Source organism: Gadus chalcogrammus, chromosome 11, assembly GCF_026213295.1.
Source record: "Gadus chalcogrammus isolate NIFS_2021 chromosome 11, NIFS_Gcha_1.0, whole genome shotgun sequence".
In the NCBI taxonomy this organism is placed as follows: Eukaryota; Metazoa; Chordata; class Actinopteri; order Gadiformes; family Gadidae; genus Gadus; species Gadus chalcogrammus.
The window spans coordinates 24123347-24140210 of NC_079422.1; the positions used below are offsets into that span (position 1 = coordinate 24123347).

Genomic DNA, 16864 nt, shown 5'->3' on the forward strand with positions numbered 1-16864 from the left:
TAGAGTTATTTTTGGATAAAAGGAAAGCACAATAACAAGAGCTGAACCGTGCCGCTGAATACCCACCGCTAAATGAAAGACGTCCATGAACACAGAATGGCCCTTCTGGGTCTTCTCGTTGAGGCTGCCGGGGGACCAGATCCAGTACAGGTAGGTGCCATCGGAGCACAGGTGCAGGGTGGTCATGCTGCTGCCAACGGGGAAGTGGTGGGCTGGCATGGCAACGATCTGGCACGCCTGGAGACGGACGACAAATATGGGATCAGAGAGCCAGCATAATGTGTGGTGGCGATAAGTATGTTGGCGTGACTTACACTGGACCGGATGCTGTGTGTGTGTGTGTGTGTGTGTGTGTGTGTGTGTGTGTGTGTGTGTGTGTGTGTGTGTGTGTGTGTGTGTGTGTGTGTGTGTGTCTGTGTGTCTGTGTGTTTCTGTGTGTGTTCCTGTGTGTGTGTGTGTGTGCGTGTATGTGCGCGTGCGTGCGTGCTTGTGTGTGCGTACCTGGAGGGTGAATGGGTCGATGAGATGGCACAGCTGATGGGGCTTGGCGTCGAAGGAGGTGGGCCGGTGGAGGAGCCGGCCGCCACCGAACACCACCCAGCCCGGCTCCAGCTCCTCGTTACGACAGTACACAAAACCTCTGTTGGCGGACACACACACACACACACACACACACACACACACACACACACACACACACACACACACACACACACACACACACACACACACACACACACACACACACGCACACACGCACACACGCACACGCACACACGCACAGCAAATGATGCACTTATGCAGGGTGGTTTGCTGGGTATTGATCTATGCATGCCCTTTAATGCTGCCATCTTTTAGCTGTAGGCAGGAGGACAGGAAGTTGAACAAACGCTCAGGCTTTGCGTAGGAATATGTTTTTGAAATTTTCAACACCGTGATCTGAAAATGTGTCAGTATATAGTCAACTTAGCATCAGGAAGTTCGTCCATGTCAATACACTCAGTTGGAGGAAGCTTTGCTTTGCATCATAAATAAAACACACAGAGCAAATGTCTGTTTAGGTTGCCAATGCCAGTGTGATGTGTGAGGAATTAGTAGCATCCATGTATATCACACTGTGTGTGTGTGTGTGTGTGTGTGTGTGTGTGTGTGTGTGTGTGTGTGTGTGTGTGTGTGTGTGTGTGTGTGTGTGTGTGTGTGTGTGTGTGTGTGTGTGTGTGTGTGTGTGTGTGTGTGTGTGTGTGTGTGTGCGTGCGCGCGTGTGTGCGTGTGAGAGACAGATAGTGGGTTCTCCCATTACCTCAGCGTTCCATGTAAGCCAGAGCCCAGCTTGCTGAGTCCTCTCCCGAAGGAGTTGGTGGTGTACAGATAGCGGCCGTCGGTGGCCAGGCAGCGGCCTAGATCCGTGTCTGCAGAGCCCACCGAGGAGGCAAAGGTTAGGACAGACCAGTGGGTGGCAGCGAAGCAGAGCGAGACACTCACAGGGAAAAGATAACTACATTAGTTTGGATGGGGATGTTTGTTTTAGTTTGTTAAATACTATCGTTAATTAGGCCGCATTTGTTTCAATTGAGTTGTCCCGGCAGTGTTTTCAGTCCAACATTGATTTTCACTTTGCCACTTCCAGCTTTTACTTGACTTCGTTAGGCACCATTTGGATAATATAAACATGAATGAAACTATAAAGCCTACAAGAAGTAAAATAGATGACTTAGGCAGATAGTGAGCATTGAATGTAAAATAGCACTATGATTGGCTCAGGGTATAGCCAATGAGGCCCAGTGAATCAGCAGCATTATGAGAGATGGGTTAGGTAAGATATCACAATTTGGCCGAAATAAGATAATTATGCTAGGAGGCTAACAATATAGGAGTTCTTTTTACAGTAAACGTTTTTAAGACAGATTTATTTTATGGTGATCCCACCAACATGAGTATACTAGCACATGGAGAGTAGAAATGTCCTGCGTAGGCCAGCCTTACATCAGCACTGCTCTCGAGATACATCTTTCGCACGCGGGCACCGATCTGCTTGCATAGGCAGCTCTACAAGGTCAGCCGATCGATTGTTTGAGAAACTGAGATGCGACTCTGGTTCCCTGCTCCATCCCCTCAAACCCACGCAACAACAGCCACATGTCTGCCCCGGTTTCAAACACCAGCCCAGCCATGGCTAAATGGCACATTTGACCCATAAAATGTACCAAATATAAATGCAAGAAAGTAGGCTTATGAATAGGACCAATTTAACGTTTTCCTCTCCAGACGAGACATAATTTTTACTATATATAGAAACTGAGTCTGTGTGCACTCCCGGTTTCTCTCTACAATCATGTTCCCTGGTCCTGTGGTTGTCGTGTAACCTTTACCCGACCGGAGATGGTTGTGTGAAAGCTAGCAGAAGAGTCATCAACAGTAACAGAGAGGGAGAGACTGTGGCTGAAGCTTCCCCCGGGGGGACGCTAACAAGGCTATGGAGCACCGGGACACATCGGGACACTGGGGGGGGGGACGTACCTTTGCTCTCGGCGGCCCCGGCGCTGCTGTCGGGCGTGGGCAACATGTCCTCGAATCCCCACGAAACGCTGTGCTTTCCCCCCAGCAGACAGGACGGGGAGCCCGGCCCTCCCTCCAGAACCAGCAGTCTGAAGTAGGACGAGAGACCAGAGTTGTCCCACATTCAGGAGGAAGAACCAGCACATCGGGGTGCAGCGGTGTGGGTGAATGCGTTCAGTAAAGCCAACGTTAAAACGCTCACCTGTAGAGAACGTCTGCGACCGGGAGCTGGCCCAGGTCGGTCTGCTTCTGGAGCAGGTGGACCGTGTGGATGAAGGTTTTCAGGGATCCCCTGGAGGAGTTAGACACACACACAGAGGAAATAGGGCAGTAAGTCCAGAGCTGTTCAAAGCGCACATCTCAGGGTATTTCCAGGGGGACGACAGGGAAATACTACCATAATAATATGGAATGTACAACAAGGAATGTAGTACAGTTTCCGCCGCCTATTAAAGTGAAGTGAAGCCCCTTTTCTACCGGGATGGGGACCATTAACTTTGCCAGGATTTGAGGGAAGACACTGGGTTGATTGAGAACAACAGAGATATTTATAAAAAGATTTGCTGCATCTTCTAGGATTTCAATCCTAGATAGAATGTTCTGTTTTCTAGGATATATATACCCACTATGTTGTAATGTGTATTATCACAGCCATTTTAGTTAACACACTGTTTCAGCACAGGTATGTGTACTGCAGGCGGGCAAGGCCGGCATGCACACCGTGTGGGAAACAAGCTAATCAAAGGAGTCGATTGACCACTTTGGAACAGTATGCTATGTATAGCCATGCATGTTTCGCTTCTTCAGCCATGTGAGTCATTATCCACATGCTTAAGAGACTGAGGGTGAGACAGCCTTGAGTCGCCTGGGTCCTCTCCACCTCCACACTAGAGGAAAGCCTAATTAAAAAAAACAACAATCGAAAGCAAACGGTGCATCATCGAAAGCTGGGGGGGAGGGGTATACAGTAGATGGCTCTTTAATTAGCTCCCACTGTTGCTGAATGGGGCCGTGGGGCGAGATGCTTCCCCCCGACAATGGCAGCCCTAGCCTGTACAGAAGCTGGACAAAGAGTGGCGAGTTCTGGTTTTGACAAGTCGAGCTCGGCTGTCAACAGCAGAAGCCGGTGTGAAAACACGAGCGTGTGACACACGACAGGGAGGGACTTTGAGTGGCTTGCTGTGAGGGGGACTTTTAAAAGAAAAACAATGGAGGGGTGGGTATTTTAGGATCTGATTGACAGTGTTGGTAGAAGTTAATCGTCACTGATAAGCGCATCACAAAACTAAGATATAAGCAAACCTTTAACATTTAAAGTATGTCAGCAGACTCGATTACAGTGCATGTCTGACATGCTGTCTCTTTCAACGCAACCACACTTCGACTGCCAATAACCGTTTCCCATAAAACCCTAACACCCAGGATGCATCTGGTCGGTTGATGCACCAATCAGGGGCTCAAGGTGTGTGTGGGACCCAGAAAGCATCCGTCCTTGATGTGTCGTGGCCCTACCTGGCACAGGCCAGCGCCACGAGGGCAGCGGCGGCGTTCTCCCTCTGCCTGTGTGCGTGGAGGGCCGGGGTGTGGTAGGCCTCCTGCTGGCCCCCGTCCTCCAGCCAGGAGCAGAGCAACCCCTCCAGGCCGTTGAGGCAGTCGGACGGCTCCTTGCTGAGGCTGAGCGGCTGGCAGTCCCGCAGGCATCCCAGGAGCACCTCGGCCGTGACGCCGCACAGCGCCGGGTCGCTGCGGCTCTGCGACTGCAGCAGGGGGAAGACGAGCAGCAGGCCCACGCGGGAGGTGAAGGGGGCCTGCTCCGGCTGCTGCAGCAGGCCCTGCCTCTTGAGCAGCGCCAGGGCCTCCTCGTCGGCCCCGCCGGTGCCCTCGCGCTCCTGCTGCTCCTCCAGGGCCAGTTGGCGCTGCGCCCCCCAGAGGCCGCGCAGGGCGTTGAGCCGGTACTCTAGCAGACGGGCGTACGCATTGCTCTGGTTGCCGCAGACGGCGCGCAGACGCTCGGCCAACTCCGCAGGGTTCTTGGTCTCGAAGGTGAGGATCTGGCGGAGAAAGAGCGGGGAAGTTAGTTTAATAATTATGCAGTCGGTAACCCTCAGATTAAGTTAAATGTGGTATGTAATGTGGAATCTAAACTCATGTGTTCATTACACGATTACAATTTTGCTCTAGTGTGGTTACACACATGTTTGATTCTACTATGTTATAGTGCACAGTCAGACAGTCAGATAATGTGTCTGTCAACACAATGCAATACAGAGGAGAAGCACAGCAACTGGGGTCTCTGGTTCAATGACATAAAGCAGCTAGCTTTGCTTGGGTTCAAAGTTCAAACTATGAACATCTGCCTGAGAATAGTTTCACAATAGCAACCGGGCAAATCAGTATTCAACCGGGTAGTGTACAGTAAATGCTGCCATGAATCAGAAAATGTAATCTTATCCCATTGAACTGGCCACTGGAACCGAACTATGGCCACCAGGGCCAGGGGATTATGTATTTTTTTTAACCCCATTTAGCACGGTTATATATCCCTATTCTTCAGGGATATGTAAATCAGGCATGGCTAAAAATAGAAACATCAATTTGAAATTCATTGATTTCTTTGAAAATACCCGTGGTCTGGTGGGCCCATGTTCGAATCGAATAACAGAGAAATTCCAACGCCTTGCGTTCACAGATCCGGTTGAAAAAGATCTGATTGGTCCGGGACAGCAAGACGCATCGAGATCAGCCTATCACGAGGGAGAATGATGTGCTACCCATGCACTTAGGCAGCATTTGAGATATCGATTACACTGTTGCCCAAGAATCCCAGACCAGAAGCAAATAGCCATTATACAATTGAGCAGGCACAATCTATATTGATTGTAGATCAGAAATGCAACTAATATTACAGTAAGAGTCATTCATTGGATGCCGGGGCCTTTTCCACCATGGTCTACAGAAAGCTAACATTGAGAGGATATTAATAGCCCGAGTATCAACTGTACCCTGCTGCTAGTGACTGGGAGACACAACTCTGTCACTTCACACAAAGCCAAGGTGTAAGCCTTCATCAACAACCCCATTGTAAAAGCCTCGTACAACAACGTCAGGGAGCTGAAAACGAATGAATGATTTCTGCCTCGTGAAGATATCATAGAAGAAGCCATTCAAGATCTGTTTGACATGAGACCTAAATAAGGTCTATTTATGACATGAGATTGGGGACGGCAGTAATCGGCAGCAATCGGCAGCTGAAGTTGACCCAAGGAATATACAGATTATGCTGTTTCAGTTTCATTATGTTGCTGCATCTACTAGTCCCCTTAATCATTAGACAAAAAAATAGGCACAACTACACCAGGCTACAGTACATGACGATGTTCAGCTGATAGATATTGTGGACCGAACTCTATATTTAGAGAGCCGCCAGTAAGCAGCACAATACTTAACATAGTAAGCGGACATGGATTTTTGTGGAGTGGGTTGAAGGAATGGAGCTATATGAGACCATCTCACTGGGGAGCCTTCCCCCTCCAGACTTGGCTCCACGGACAACAGAGCCTGGTGGTGTAGCTGGCCAGCGGATGTGAGATGGCCCAATGCTACGGTAGGATCTCCCTCAGGGCCCGGGCGAAAGCTCAACCGCTTCGAGTCTCAACAGAAAGCACAACTTTGCGGCCAAGTCTGCTCTCAGAGTTGCAGGAGTATCATGTATCCCGTCTTACACGTCCCTCTTATCTCTTATTTACTGGGTTTTATCTTGCTTTTCAGATTGTATTATGACTTTGACTGGATCGATGTGTGGCATGCCTTTATAAGACTCTTACAAATACAATGACTCAGTGGCCTGAAGGATAACAGCTGTGGGGTTAATTGAGTCAGCCCCTGGTCCTTTAGGAGTTAAGAGAAGAGAAGTTATATTGCAGAATCGCAACCAATTGAATTTGACCAGTCATGCGCACTTCACATTTTACAAACGAATCCAAGCACGGTTTAAGTTGATCAGGGCAATACCCTTGGTCCAGTTTGGATACGCTCGCTGTCTACTTGAAACATTCCACATCAAGGCTTGGAGGAGGATGTGCTAAGGGTCCGGCCTCGCTGTAATGCGGCTGGAAATGTCTGGTAAATAATAATATATTGCGTCATACATGGCCGACGCTGTGACACGGTGCAATTTCAGCGGTTTTACTGCTGCTTTTAATAGATCAATCACAGCAAAGCAATATTCAAGTCAATGAAATATTGTTAAATCTGATCATTTTATTCATGGTCCAAACAGGGAATATCAGATGTAAGAAACACTTATTTTGCCCTAAATAAGGAGCTTATGGAGTAAACATGGAAAGCCATTCATTCGTATCTCCTAATCAATAGAATTAGTTACTAGTAGCCTATAAGTAAACATACATTATCGTGCGGCAGCCATCAGTTTATCATTGACTGACATGTTTACACTCTTGTTTGGCTCATACTTTTAAAAGTAAAAACCTAGTGAACTAGTAAACATGTATTCCTGTGGAGCAGTAGTCCCTATTAGGCCTTTGTTTGCCCTTTTGTTTGTGAGCCAACAACACTGCATAGCATGACCACATACGCTGTCCTTGTGTAGCATTAAACAATACTTCACCTCCTATTCACTGGGAGAAAACAGCTTCTCTGTGTCAACCGGATAATAACCACGAGAACACAAACCAGTCTTTTTCGCTCGCCAAAACAATCACTACCGCCCACCACCGCCATGGTGGGTGTCTTTCCCTTCTTAATGCATGGAGAATCTAGTACTCGCAAATCAGATATGAGTTGTGGCCACCCAAAGGAAGCACTATAAGGCCCCTGCAATGACTTCAGTACTATACAAGCATAGTGTCATTGCTTAAGCCAGGGAAGACAGACAAATGCGGAGGGCAGAGCAATTCTTTTGATGGAAGCAACAGACTAGCCTTCTCCGAAATCATTGAATTAACATTTTAGGAGACAGAGCAAACCGGAGTCTCACTTCTCCCTATGATGACCTCTCACAGCTGCAGAAGACTCTTGGACCTTCTCAGAACTTATTTCACTCATGGCTCGGATGTTTACCACACCACAAGATCAGGCCGGCTCAACACAGGATCAAGAGCCTTGTCCCCGTCACTACTTGTGGGGAACGACCTCCTATCACAGTGGTAGCCGGGATTTGGCATCTAAACCCAGGTCTACTTTAGATAGGTGGTCACTGCCAGCAGGGATTTCTGTTTGTGGTTCATGAGAATGTAGGCGACTCAGTGACCAATGGGTTGTGTTAGCTTCTAGTGTGAAGCTTAAGGGGCCAGAACTAATTTCATGGTGATATTAGTTGGGGTCAAGAACTTTTTAGCTCGGTTGCTGAAGCAGTTCCCTGTTGTCAACAGTCACTTTGACCAAGCATAAAGAACATTTGCTTTACCGCATTTGTTTCTTTGACATACATCCGTCTTATCTAATGTTTTTTGTCCTGCGTATGTCAACCAGGCACTCAAGATGGATGTCTATCATCAATGACACTCTGTAAATCCTAGAAAAGCTACTGAAGGGGTTCATATATTCAGACAAGCTTTTTTACTGCTCTAGTGGGCAGACCAAGGTTCCTGGCTTCATCGAGACGTTCTCAATGGGCTGTGGAGGGTCGGCACAAACAATAGGCTACGTCTGCAATGGGCGACGTCCCTTATGTTTACTGCACTGAGCCTGAGGTCCTCATGGTGATGCTGCCCAGCACCAGACAAGCTTGTATACTGCTCTAGTGGGCAGATCAAGGTCCTGGCTTCATCAATGGGCTGTGGAGGGTCTGCACAAGCCATAGGCTAAATCGGCAAGAGGCGACGTCCCTTCTGTTACTGCACTGAGGTCCTCAGGGTGATGCTGCCCAGCACTGGTTACCGTTGCCACTGTTGATCGGACGCACCACAGCACGCCCGACTCACCACCACAGAGCGGGCAGCGGTCATGTTGTAGTTTCGCCGTGTAGTGTGGGGGTTCACTCACCTCCTGCTCGGTGTCCCCCTGCTCGGACACTCCTATCTCACTGGGTAGCTCAGCCAGATCCGTGACCCGAATGAGTCCGTCGTGGAGGAAAATCGTCTCCTCCTTCACAGAGAGCCATTGGGACGAATCGACCGCACCACCGGAGCCCATCGCTCACTCCTCCCTCGACAAATGTACCAAAAGGGTCGAACATTAATGATTCAGTAGACTGGAAATGAGCAGAAACGCCCCGGCTAGCGCGCACTGCTAGCTGTAAATCCACATACTCGAGTCTCAGGTTTGCTTGAAGGACCACCTTTGTGGGATGTATTTCGCTGCTAAAGAGACACCTCGTGTGGTCGTCAGACCGAGAACAACAGCGGACAGACAGCTCTCCTCATGGAGCCCGGGTTGTCATCAGGTGCTGACAGCAGCGAGCAGCAGGCAGACCCTGGTTAGCCTGGTTAGCTTGGTACGAGCTAACGCGTCCGCTAACGTTACGGAGTGGGCGTGACACTCGTCATAAACCCGTTATTAAAACGTCTACGCGAGCGTGACGACTGGACGCGAGGATCACCGCCGGTACCACGAGCCTTCCCGGTGTGATAACGGGCACGGTGGTTCCGTAAACTGTCCAACCTCTGTATCACTCGTTGGACAAGATGATGAGTGCCTCCCAGCTGTCAGTGCGACGCCATGTTTCCAAGGCCGTCTAATTGTTCCCGGCATGCACCGCGCGGAGGACTAAGCTGTCAGATGTGTATTATTATGCATCAGTCATTAATTGGAGTTAATTGGATTATTCTATGAAATAAAATTCTGTTTTCTTTTCCATACCTCGGAGTGTCTGTTCCGTAAAGAAAACACTTTTCCGAGGTGATCACCGTTAGAATCTATTTCTGGATCATACAAGGATATGTGCGTTGATTGTAAAGAGATACTAGGGCGCCATCCTGTGAACATGCGGTGTAATTTTCCTTAACTTCAGAATATAAATATATGCATAAAATGGATGATTCTCAAGTATATATATTATGTTGGAATTAATTTCCCAATAATTATAACATGTATGTAAGATATGATGCAAATAAAAACACTATTATGTTTCTTGAAATTGACATACAAAACAACCAAATGTCGATTGTACAGTTGATTCTATAATATTTAAGGTATTGAAATGTGCAGTCATCTGCTAATGCCAGGTGCAACAGTTCTCAGGCATCGCTTGAAAAAGCGAACAGGAATCACTGTCTTTGTATCTTGGAGAATCCTTTTCTGTGCAGCTGTGTCCTTTTCCAATTTCTCCTCAAGCCCTTGAAAGGCAGCAGGGGCTTGAGAGAAGTATCCATCGCATCTTGACGAGAATAAAAGATAAAGCACATATTAGGTTTTAGACAAATTAAAGATTCACATAAAAATCGAGTCGACTCAAAGAACCACCACACAATAATATTGATTAGACCTTTTTCGGTTGAGACATCGTTTCTGCATTGGCAGATCAAAGCATCGCGTGGAGACGAATTCCACCAGGAGTGAGAGAATTCTCTGGGTTGCCTTTATGTGTTCCAGCTTAAAAGTCAACCTGGAAAATATCAAACGTTATGCAAGGAGGTGTAGGAGGTAAAAAGGAGCGACCTTTTCTAACCAAAAACGTGTCTAAGTATGTCTTGTGATATTTTTATTTTTCAATGCCTCACCGAATAATGCAATCACAGTGGTAGACAATCTTTGACTCTGTATTCTTCAGACCATACTTCTCCTCCAAAGCTGGGATTCTGTATTTACATTCATCCAAAACTTTAAGAACAGTGCAATGGGCCATTCTGCCTGTAGAATACAAAAATGAAGGTCAATTGTCTTGCAAATGACCAAAGCAACACGTCAAACTTCTCCCTATCCCTACTCCCTTGAATACAACATTTAAATAATTCCTGTAGCTTTTAGTTCATGCAAGAAGTAGGTGGGGTTGAACTTTGTTTTAATTGACATATTAGTATTATAGCGCCTTGCAGATTCCTAACAGTTATATTATATTGCAGGCTTGGCACATCGTTCACATGACAGAGCAGGCCTACATAAGAAGGGTTTCTCCAGCACCTGCTAATAAATCAGTGTCTGCAAGTGCTTTATTGGCATTCCTTGGAGGGTCACCATTATCCCAGAACGAGTCTTTATTTCCACTCAGGATCCCAGATGTTTTTATTCCCGGAATCGTAGAAGGGAGACCTGGTGGGGTCTCTTGCGTTGTAGTTGACGCTGCCGCGGCCGTTCTATGGGGCCTCTGTTTCTCCCCGGTTTTCAGTTGCCTTGGTGATCCAGTTTCAACTGTCAAGGGTATACTAGTAGCTGCTTTGTGAGGCAGTGCCGTTTTTTCCAAACAAGGTTTACGCCGCGGGTGATTGCGTCCGCCTTTGATGACAGACGGCCCAGTCGAACAGCGCCGCGGTTTCATTTGCACGTTCTTCTGACGTTTGGGGCGGATGGTGGTCCCTGTGGCAACCCTAACCTCTGGATTAGAAACGGTTGTCCGTGGTAAAGGTGTGGAGTTGGTTGTCGCCCTGGGCATCGCCTTTGATGTAGCCAAGCTTGCGTATGCCTCCCCCAACCCAGCAGCAATATTTTTACCACCTGAGACGCCGACCCCAGAAGCAACTCTGGTGGTTCCCAACTGCGCTCTGGCCCGCGGCCTCTTCCGTAATGAGGTCGCAGGAGTGGTGCGTACACCCGATGGGGTCTGCTGCTTTGGGACGGATACTGTCACATGTTGTTTCCTGCTTTTGCGGCAGGCTTTCCCCTCCCTCCTCCTGGGTTGGAAAGTATCCCCTCTCGGTGGCTCTCTAGGCCTACACCGAGCAGCTGTCGGAGCAGACGTGTCTGTGGGTTTGACCTTGGGTCTCCTCTTTGGGTTCGTCGGTAAGCAGCCCTCTATGCAAGCGGCGGGGACACCTTTGCTGGGGACAGCAGCAGGTTTGCTTGTGACGACTGATGTGTTGTAACTCAAAGACCTTTGGAAGACAGCATAGGGGGCCTCTTTGGAAACCTTGCACCTATTAAGATTAAATATGGATGTCTGGTTATTGTTTGTTTTGTTCTGAACTGTTTTTATAGCTTGCCTATTGCATGTGTTGGGACAGGAGTCAAGATTGGATTACATTTCTGATAAAAAATAAATAATCTAAACACATAGTCTTGTAAGAGCATGATTAAGGGTTTTGTACGTGCAATACAAATTTTCTTTCTTCAAACAAAGTTAGGACATTTTAAGGACTCAAAGGAATGTACGCCATGTGTAGCCTGCATAGGCTGGCACCTCCAGGCATGTTAATACAAGACCATTTTTAACACTTCACACATAAATTAGATCTCTGTCGTTGCACTGTTTTCAAACGAAAATCACAATCAGCGTTTTGACATGAACTGCAATGCAATCCCAGTGCACCATATAGAAAATTCCATTACATACATTAGATAGAATTGCATTTTCCGATTGTAAAGAAAGTGTCATAAAATATTGCATTGGCATATAATAGAACAAAACAATCATACAAAAATGCAACACAAAAAAATAACTAATAAGGAAGTAGAAAAGCGACATACAAATAAATTAAATATTGTCAATGTGTGGACATATATGTTCCTTACCTGCCCCACCAGGACTTTTCCGTGCAGTGTTTCTGTCGGACGAGGTTGAAGCAGGGCACCCTCAAGATGTTGAAGAAGCTGTAGCCCACCATGTCAGATATGGTGTCGTTCACACCGAGGAGACACTGTCTGAACCTTGCAGTGGGCAAAGAAGGACTGAAGTTACACAAGAGGTTATGCAAATAACATTACAGGAAATTGTTATTAACCATTTAGCATTGATCATTGCGCAGATGGCTTCATCCAAGTCAACCTAGTGTGAAATCAGATGCAGGTCATTAAGGAGTACATGGGGGGTTCGGCCTACTTATGTCTACCAAGATGGCAGAGGACATGGAGATTAAACCGTTTAGCTCGGAGTGGAAAACTCCAGTAATACTCTATCGTGCTCTGAACAGAAATACCATGCAGACCAAAGGTATCGGGATGTTTTATTTAATACATACTTCTTGTGTCAAGACAGTTAAGTATTACTATTGTGATTCATAGAGCATGTGTCTGTTAGTAACCCAAAAATGCACTTTCAAAATGTTCTTTGAACGTTTAATAATCTGTGCCAAGAAAGAGGTTCTGTACAGCCTTTGAATATATCTAGGCTTAAGTGGCTCTTCAAATACACTTGATATTTTCCAACCCATAGCAAACTGCAAAATGACATCCTTCATATTCTCTCTTGACATGAAATGAAAAGAAACATGAAAAGAAAGCTAGACTGCCCTTCAGCTTTGAAAGGACTTGGATGAGTTTCAACTTTAATGCCGGAAAAAAGATATATAATTTGTGTAGATTCAGAATGAGGATAATACGGTTTAATGAATTAACATTAATCATCAACTGTAATATATAGGCCTATATTTTATTTTATTAACTGCACGTTTTTGTTTTTTATTGCTGCATGGGTGTCTTAGGAACTGGGATAAATCATCGAGTCTGATACAAATATCGTGATACTCATGCTTGGTGAAACTGCACTTTATCCAAATTAGCGAAGCTATAGAAGGGGAGCTGAATGGTTGCTACCAGAGGATTCTCTAGGGCGCATCCTAGCGAATAGACGCTCATAAAAGCTCAACACAGACATACCTTTGGTCGCAGTCACAATGTGAAACGGTAAAAAGGTTGGTGTTGAACATCCCATAGTTCACGGTAAAGGAGCGGATGATATGCACACAGTGGTCGTGCTCACGGCAGCATTTGTCTGCACTCTCAAACATTCCTGGAGTGGGAAACATGAATAACCTCAATGAATGAGTTACTATGGATTCCAAATGTCTGTATAGCCCTATAAATATATGATAATAGGACATATAGTCATCATAGTAATAGTAATAATGGGTCAAAGTATACTATTTTGAAACAAACTATATATTTGTTTAGCTTATTTTGAGTGAAAATCGATTGTGACATCAACCATCGCAATTTTTCGAACAGGCACTGTTGTCACTATCTGTATTACTTCTATAACATCACTATTATGTACTTCTCGACTCTCTGTTGTTGACTTGATAAATTATTGTACTTACCTAACTGGCTGTACTCCATGGCGCTGCTTCCAACACCACACCACAGAGTCCCTGGGAATAACCACGAGCGTTTTCTCCTCGAAATCACCTCGGATGTTCTGGAGGCTGGATCCCATCCATCGGCACGATCTGTTTTCAGAACGACAGACACAGGCTCTCTGGCAACATCCGGCGTGCAGGGATTCGGAGACAGCAGCAGCGCGCTTATGTTGAGACGACGGACTGCTGCGTCTGTCTGCGCGTCTGGTTTTTCGTTGCAGAGAGAGAGGTATTCTTCAGTGATGGAAGGGTTGGAGTTCACAGAGCATCTGACCAGTTGGTTATGCTCGGTCCACACGGAGAGATATAACACGAGGTGGCCCAGTGGCGCCCTTTGGAGAAAAGTGAGGCGCGCGTCGTGCCCCTTCCCTGCAGCGGAACTTAGGGTTGGACAAAAGTGTCCAGAAGTCGTCCCGTCTGCCGCAGTAGCCTGAGCAAGTAACGATAAGATGAGGACGACTGAGAATAGGATTTTGTGTATCATTTCTATGTAGGTCTGTAAGTGTGCCAGTGCAACTTAAACTTGAAAGTTAAAATCAAATGGTCAATTGACGACTATCCCCAGGAAGCAGCGATTCAGAGTGGTTATAACTCGACGCTTCGAGTCTTGCAGGGCAGGCCACCCACCTGTGATGTGCAGTAGGGTGCTGCTTCTGGGCTCAGTCCTCTTGAATTGATGGAGGAGGAAGCGAGCGTCGGTGACGTGATACTGTGTTTACCAAAGCGTGGTCGCGGGGGTTCGCACCTGCCACGCACGCGGATGCGCACTGCCTACATTGTCGTCATTATAGTACTTTGATTGCGCACGCATTATCTCCTCAAAACACCGTTCGTTTAACCGTTGTTGTTATTATAAGTGCACTGTTGGAATAAGTGTAGGTCTATTTGATTAGGCATGACAGTTGCTAATTAATAATAACAACGTTTAGGGGACCTAGAAACACTTTAAGCTTACACATACACTTTTTTAAGTAATAGGCCTAATGTCTAAAGAACAATGGTTATGTGTGATGCATCTTTATAACGACTGAAGATAATCATCAGTCATTGTATTCATATATTTAATTTTATTTTCATTGTGTTATCATAGATTAAACTCTACAGTGCCTATTCTGTAGGAGGCCTACCCGTTTTTCATATGTAAACCACAAATATAAGCATATGTCACAGAACAGAATTGCATTTTCCCCCCACAACTTTTATTAATCCGTGTAAACTCTGCAAAATCTTTACATGCAAAGTCGTTGTTTTTTTTAAACATACATATTATCAGTGCATGCACTACCTATGTACAAAGAATAACGACGCACACACGAGTCGGCTTACATTCTTATGGGTTTGGCAGAATCAATCGACACAAAATAGAAGACAGGAGAAAGTTAAGTTGTAGCTCAGAGAAAAGCCTGCAGAAAAAGAGACAGTGTGAGAGTGCGCTCGGTTAGTGTTGTTGACCACTTATTTCGGTGATCCTACCGTAGCATTACTTCAACATCACGGTTCACTGCACGATTCTACTTGTTACATTTTCTGTCGTTAATGGAGACAAGAAGAAGCCCTCGTGTTGGCGCATGGGAGAGAGATACTATCACATGTGATGCAGAGAAGAAAGAATCAGATCCTTCCTCAGGTGGACTATTGAAAGAGGCTTTTCTTTTCTCCACTGATGTCCTCTTTCATCACTTGTGGTGATGATGCTACTAGACGTGTCACGTGGTAACTTGCACTCAATAACACCACAGTCCTCTACTACGCCATTATTCAAAAGCCTCTCTCATCAACAATAATGCGCATCCTGATAGTCATGCAGCGAAATGTGCATTTACAATATGCATTTACATTTTGGTGGGCTTCTGTGTATAAAATATTCAGAGGAATGTTATGGGGGAGGGGGGGAGTAGAAGAGTAAACGTTGAATTACATTAAAATCATTTGACTTAATATGAATGATTACTGTATATATCTTGCACCACAAGACATTTCATGCATAGTTTTTTTTCTCTTAATTATTTTTTTCTTTAGTTTGAGTGTAGTTCTATGGTTTACAATAGAAACCGCTGGGTATAAATTGAGGTCACTCCATTTAGTCAGGTGTGCTTTTCTTGGATCTCTGTGATTGTTGATCAGACACCCATTAAAGCCTTGATTGGTTGAGGTCTTAGCCAATAGAAAGGGTGTGATTGTGTGTGTGTGTGTGTGTGTGTGTGTGGGGGGGGGGGGGGGGGGGTGGGGCGGAGGGCGGGGGGGGGGGGGGTTTGTGGTGTGTTAAGGTAAGAGCAGGTCATCGATGCGTCAGGCACACTCTGAAAGTGCATGCATGCCACACTCCACATAAGTACCATGTCACAACCCTTCCATGTGGGCTTACACATAGAGCCCTCATAGTAGCTGTTCAGCGTGTGTGCATTCAGTATAAAAGCCGTGGTAGAAAAACACTGAGCTCTCCGTGTGAGGCACGTGCTTTAGATAATTACATCTAGCAGTGGAGACAGGTCTTAGTCAAATAAGCCCAAAATTAATAGAAAATCATAGTTTTTGTTCTTCTCAGATCAAACTCTAACACAAATAAGTCAAGACATATAGATATATATATACTTATCTCGATGTGCTATTCATTTAAGGTCTCAAATAAAGAGGAACTTATGTTTCTCATAAACACCAAATAATGGTCTATGTCTATGGAGGAAATAAATGAGATGCAAACTATTTCCAAACCTCTTCTTAACTTCCACTTAGATATCTCCTAACCTGAGCTACTTATTTATATGTAAACATTTTTTCCTTAAGGACACAAATCCATGACACCGGAACCGTTTATATATCACAGCAGCACGGCCACGTTTATCTTATGCCTGTGGGGTTAGCATGCTCAAGTGTTAGCTTCCAACGTGGCGCCGGAAATGAAAACGTGACGGCCGACCCATCGTAACATAACATACAAGGACGGTTGTGACTTCAGATGCCATAACATATTACATTAATTGTTTCATGCCAGTGCAATAAAATAAAAACAATAATCCTCTGGAGCTTAGGACGTGAGCACTCCTGTATACTATATAACATGTCGGACAGGCATGAGTGTTTTTGTGCAGCTTTATGCTAAAGTGACACACTCTCGAGTCTAT

The 16864-nt window shown here is 45.9% G+C and overlaps 2 protein-coding genes across 4 annotated transcripts in view; both read right to left on the reverse strand.

Moving 5' to 3' along the window:
- LOC130391523 (probable E3 ubiquitin-protein ligase HECTD4) overlaps positions 1-9554 on the reverse strand; it is a 57795-nt gene extending 48241 nt beyond the window's left edge. For all 3 annotated transcript variants that reach the window (XM_056601721.1, XM_056601720.1, XM_056601719.1), the window contains exons 1-7: positions 8560-9554; positions 4069-4607; positions 2759-2848; positions 2518-2645; positions 1301-1409; positions 502-640; positions 67-237 (exon numbers count right to left, since the gene is read on the reverse strand). In XM_056601721.1, coding sequence (XP_056457696.1) covers positions 67-237; positions 502-640; positions 1301-1409; positions 2518-2645; positions 2759-2848; positions 4069-4607; positions 8560-8709 — 1326 coding nt within the window. In that variant the 5' untranslated portion in view covers positions 8710-9554. The remainder of the gene's footprint in view (positions 1-66; positions 238-501; positions 641-1300; positions 1410-2517; positions 2646-2758; positions 2849-4068; positions 4608-8559) is intronic.
- Positions 9555-9707: 153 nt separating this feature from the next.
- Positions 9708-14437, reverse strand: LOC130392434 (uncharacterized). The gene is made up of 8 exons (XM_056602920.1): positions 14370-14437; positions 13704-14172; positions 13264-13396; positions 12181-12315; positions 10636-11585; positions 10236-10365; positions 10001-10120; positions 9708-9892 (listed from the first exon to the last, which is right to left on the reverse strand). Exons 2-8 carry the CDS (start codon positions 13720-13722, stop codon positions 9724-9726), a joined length of 1656 nt encoding a protein of 551 aa, XP_056458895.1. The 5' UTR covers positions 13723-14172; positions 14370-14437; the 3' UTR covers positions 9708-9723.
- Positions 14438-16864: the final 2427 nt, after the last annotated feature.